The following is a 5,287-nucleotide window of genomic DNA, read 5'->3' as shown; positions in this document are numbered from 1 at the left end:
AGATGTCAATGCAATGGCTACTAAGCTCGGAGATAGCCTACCACTGTGTCTCATAGGTTTGCACGGTTTCTCTGGCTGTAATGCAGGTTTATCCTTTGCAGGCTAAGGGAAAAAAGTCAAAGAAAACTCATCAAAACATATTCATCAAATGGAATACTCCATTTCCTTGGTACATGCCTATTGAAGTGCTTACAATTGATAAGACAATAATGAGGTCATTGGAACCACCATAGTCTGTTTCAATAAGTTGGTCAGACGGTTTGTAATTTTTGCACTCCAGGCTTGCTGGGTTGCCATATCAATGGCTACTCACTCACAAGTTTTTCAAGACTTGCTCTTCAGTCTAAATGTACAAGGTAGAAGTAATCACAGAAAAAAAGAAAGTTGCATGTGCCTATTTTATCGATGCTTTTACACAGAAGCTTTGATGTGCAAGAGCATTAAGTGTTCATCAATTACTCACTTCTACCTTATAATGTCTTATTGCCTACTGATGTACTTTTATTGTTTGAGTTCTTTATGTTTTTATTGTTTTCATCATTTAACATAGTCATTTAGCTCTGTATCTGATTTTTGTTACAGAATTAGACATGGTGCTAATTTGTATGAGAGGTCATTTAAGTACATTGAATTAAGTTTCGGAGCAGTTCTTCCTGGCTAACAAAGTGTCACATAACTCAGCTAAAGCAAGCAAAAAGTGTATCAACTGTAAGACAACAGAAACAACAGCAAAGTTGAATGTTGACGCCTAAATTTATATTTTTCCAGAAAGTTGTCAAATTAGGAGATATTCTAGTGGTACATGAGACTTGGAAACCAATTTGCATATTGTTAAATCACAGGTACATGACTTCTAGAATATTCTGTAAGACTGTATTTAAGTAAAGAATCAACACGGTTCATACCCAAAAATGTTTTTTATATTTCTTTATTGTGCCTTTGGTAAATATTACTATGCATTAACTATTTCCCTACTTGGTTTACAAGTAGTCGGCAGTAGTTAGTAGTAATCCAAGTAATTACATGTGTAAATATCTTGGATTAAATGAGAGACATTAATATTAGAAAGTAATATTTGGGGCTTCAGATTATGTCATTGGCATCTTCAATCAGCATAACAAGTTATATAATCAGCTAGTGAGATTAGGAAAATATTAAATCAATAAATGTTCACTGTCACTATTAGTTAACCCATAAACTCAGTGCGCATGAAGTATGCTATTTAGAACAAACAACACAAGCTAGTTCTGCTCTATCTATGTAAGGTGGGCAGGTTCCAAGGTAACGGCAGCTTCCTTGAACAAAGTAGAACAGCGCTCCATCTAGATTGGCATGTAGTCCGGTTAAGGCTTCTGGTTCTTTGTCCATACAGACATAATTATATGCTCTTTTGTGACTGTGCTGTCCTGACATCAGATATCCTTCGTACTCCTAAATCAAAATCAGCTCAGTTTTTATATTTAATAATCAGTCACATTTCTATATTTACTAACTTAATTACATATTTTTATTTATATTAACGCAAATCTCCGTCTATTTCCTTTTTCATCTGCATCTTATCATTCAATAGAAAGTTATCTATTTATGTTTGTAATAAAATTGAGAAAACAACTTCCTTTTTATCATGGTACTATGATGATAATAGCATTTGAGCTAAAAAACATGTTGTGTCTAATTGAGCATAGGAGAAAATTTGCTACGAAAATACCGTATAGAGCTATTCTATTTTGTGTATGAAGCTAGCAAATTAATTACTTTGTTGCTAATGCACATGTGACAGCTTATATGCATTATGTAATAGGACATAGGAAACAACCCAATTTTTAAAACAAAATCGCTGTTTTGAAACTGCCTTTTTTAATATCAGCATATATGCAAGATAAGCTTATATGGGAGGAAATATGGTACTTCACCTTATTCCAAGATGATGGACAAGTTCTTTTAGCAGGTATCATAATAGTTGTAGATCTGGTAGGAAGGTAGCATCTGGTACAAGGTACATTCTGGTTACGCATACGATTAGGAAATATATCAGATTCGGTCTGGTATTCTGCTCCATATATGAAATTACCATGGTCACCTGCTGAATATGAATTATACTCTGGCTCTGAAGGGAGACATGTATACTCAGATGACCCTCCTTCATGGCTATAGTATTGCCCTGCTGCCAGCCCTGTAGGATACAACAATGAAAATAAATTTTAAATAAAAGCCATATCATTCAGTCATTGAAAGAACTAGATACACAAACAATATATTCTAATGACAACTTATGATAATTTAAATGAATGGCAAGTCATCTTTTTTGCTTGATAAAGTTAGCTGCAAAAAACTGGAAGGTAGTAGATATTTCTTGTAACCAACCTGTGTAGAGAAGCTCTGAGGAGTTACCACATGATTTTCTGCCCCATCTGATGTATGAACTTCCTCCTCCACAAGCTGGTTGTATGTCACCTACAAAATGATCAAGTTTCATGTTAAAAAATTTCGATTTTTTATAAAAGTAAGGTCTAGTTTTCAATTTTTTATTATCACAGATCCAAGTCTCATACTTTCCCGGGTAGCACTTGAATGTTTTGTACAAAATAAGAAGTAAAGAATTTATATGTATTTTACCACAGATCACCTATTACATCTACCATGAGCAAACTTCCTGTTGCTTTCAAAATAATAGTTTTAGTAATTTCAAATTCTTCTTGATATCAACTCTTCAGCTTTCTACGTAACATTTTACAGTGTACTGCAAAAAAGAGACTCAACTAACCAGCTGAAGAGGATTGACACCTTTCCTCATCTACTTGCAGTTTTTCTTCAATTTCTTCCAACTTTCTGTTGTTACTTTGGAGGCGGCTCAGCAATCCATGAGCAATTGTTTGGTTAAACTCTTGTAGGAGTTCTTCTGAAAATAATATTAGTGTTTCTTATCTCAGGAAATAATATAAAGCTTTGTGGTGCAATACTCGTTTTTACTATGTAAATACTTTACTCAAAACTAATATGAACTGTTTTCTTTTTTATTGACATCATGTTTTATCACAACTGTGCTCAACTTGCTAATATCACAAGCTTACCATTATCATAATGCCTGTCAGATGGTAGTGCTACAACTGACTTGGTCTGGTTTACCAACTTTTCAACCTTCATTCTCAGTTCAGTCAGATCTGACTCTTTACAATCTCTACCATCTCTACCATCCCTTCCATCTCTTCCAGGAGATCCTCTTAAGAATGGCAGTAGTCCTGTTGGTAAAATATGCAACAAAAGTTTTTGTTTCCTTTTTGATGCTAAAGTTTGTCATGAGCACAGGTTGTTAAAACTTTCAGGAGTTTCTCGTGAGTTTTTAATCAATACAGAATACACCAACATTGCGATAACTAGAAGAGAAATTTAAAATTTCCAAACACTTCTCTTCTGTCTGTCAACAATATTTTAATAGACATGCAAACAATTTCATAAGCAAACCTACTGACATCATCAACATATATACCTACATTTAATACTCACTGTATATCTAACTCTAATTCAACCTCTCATGACATCTTCAGGTCTTAATAAATAGTAAGTCTCTGTTTATTTAACGCGTCTACTACTCACTGTTTTGAAGTTTATTTGTATTGAAGAGTTTTATTCTCTCCACTAACACTGATCATGCCAGTAAAGTTTAAATTTTTATTTAAGCCTTATAGTTATACTTAAGTTAAACAAAAGTTAAAACTTTTATAGCCAACCAATATTATCAGCACATGAAGCGTGTAACAAATTTTTCAAGCTCTTAGGCCCAAAGTAGTTACAGCTCATCAGTTCATAATATATCAAGGTCATTTAATAATTCCTTTGATGGGCATCTCTATAATTCTTATCAATCAATTGAGAGTTATCTTTTCATGTTATTAGTGCATTGAGAAAACAACTTTCTTTTCAACATGGTATCATGACGATAACAGAAGTTAAATTGAAAAAAAAACATATTTTGTGTAGAGTTGGGTGACTGAACCAATCTACTATTAAAACACCATAGGGTGTGGTTCTACATATTGTATAAAGCTAGCAAGTTGATAACTTTCTTGTTAAATCTATTGCTTTGATATAAAAACTGCACATGAAAGATCTATTAAAACATTGCTATAGTGGTTGCAGAATTTTGCTAACTTACCTGGTGATAAATCACCTAGTAAAGCATCGTTGATATCCTCGTCTTCTGCTGATCTTTTCTCTATGGTATGTTCCAGATCGGTTGGAGACATCATTGACACCTAGATATAAAGTTTTTAAATATCACAATCCCATAAACCTCTGTGTCTGAAACAGCTTCTCATCCAATAAGTGAACAGCTCAAATTCATTCATCTTTTGATTAAATGTTTTAGCATTTGATGTGACATCATATCCTGATTTTTTTCTCTATAAACTGAGATTTATTCTGAAAAAGAATCTTTGCTAAGCATAAGTACATGTTTCAAGTCTATTGTACCTGTACATCTTATACACAATATACTTTGAACATGCATCATTATCATAATGGTCTTATATAGAGTTGCAAATCCTGCACTTTAAGACATTCAAATATGTTGAAAAAAAAAAACAAATTTTCAAATAAAAACAAACTCTCATGTGACCATTCACAGCGTTATAACAAAGTAAAAGTAATTAGACTTTGCTGTACACTCCTACTTGTACCTGTTCAAAATATACTCTTGTTAAATTGACTGTTACCTAGGTATGATGTAGTTAATTTAATGTACATATTTAATAACTTCTCACCTGTATTCCATGTCCTTCTAGCTGATCTAGTCTACTGGTTAAATTATCAACATCCTTCTTCAACAACTGGTAACTTATTTGAGAGTAGACAGAGACAACCAGAGCAGATATTGCTATAACAGCAGTCAATACCTGAAAGACATCACTTCGCTTCTGTTGCTTGACTACATAACCTTTGTCCATTTTGTAATCTAAAATTAGCATACGAAACTTACAGATCATCTACCTCAAATGATGAATTTTACTCAGATCGCTGCATTTACTGCTAACCATATTATTTGTGAAATTTTAATCATAATATGATAACATAATAATAATGAGGCATACCATACAAGCAAGTTCTTATATGAGAATTTACTACAACATTTTTTCTTCATTCAGTCGAGTCGAAACTATTTTTCTTACATATAAATTTGTATAATTGTATAATTATTTAACTGAATAATTTTAACTTTTCAAACTAACCTAAAAGCCTAAATATAATAAATTAATGATAAAAACAATGGCATCGTACAGCTGTATGCTGA

At 32.8% G+C, this 5,287-nt stretch overlaps 1 protein-coding gene across 1 annotated transcript; it reads right to left on the bottom strand.

The window, feature by feature from the left end:
- Positions 1 to 1,083: 1,083 nt before the first annotated feature.
- On the bottom strand, positions 1,084 to 4,943 carry LOC137390431 (uncharacterized). Its single transcript, XM_068076763.1, has 7 exons — positions 4,761 to 4,943; positions 4,154 to 4,253; positions 3,072 to 3,239; positions 2,765 to 2,899; positions 2,365 to 2,454; positions 1,914 to 2,173; positions 1,084 to 1,431 (listed from the first exon to the last, which is right to left on the bottom strand). Exons 1-7 carry the CDS (start codon positions 4,941 to 4,943, stop codon positions 1,219 to 1,221), a joined length of 1,149 nt encoding a protein of 382 aa, XP_067932864.1. The 3' UTR covers positions 1,084 to 1,218.
- Positions 4,944 to 5,287: the final 344 nt, after the last annotated feature.

This window comes from Watersipora subatra, chromosome 3, assembly GCF_963576615.1.
Source record: "Watersipora subatra chromosome 3, tzWatSuba1.1, whole genome shotgun sequence".
Classification (NCBI taxonomy): Eukaryota; Metazoa; Bryozoa; class Gymnolaemata; order Cheilostomatida; family Watersiporidae; genus Watersipora; species Watersipora subatra.
Note: the sequence above shows the minus strand (reverse complement) of the source record. Positions and strands in the feature narration are given on the sequence as shown.

What these genes read in the sequence shown, in the direction of transcription:
- LOC137390431 (XM_068076763.1), bottom strand. Translation starts at nt 4,943, where the DNA reads ATGGACAAAGGTTATGTAGTCAAGCAACAGAAGCGAAGTGATGTCTTT. An exon ending in TGACAGGCATTATGATAATG is followed by an intron (nt 2,900 to 3,071) that starts GTAAGCTTGTGA and finishes TATTATTTTCAG; the next exon opens with AAGAACTCCTACAAGAGTTT. An exon ending in CTCAGAGCTTCTCTACACAG is followed by an intron (nt 2,174 to 2,364) that starts GTTGGTTACAAG and finishes TGTATCCTACAG; the next exon opens with GGCTGGCAGCAGGGCAATAC.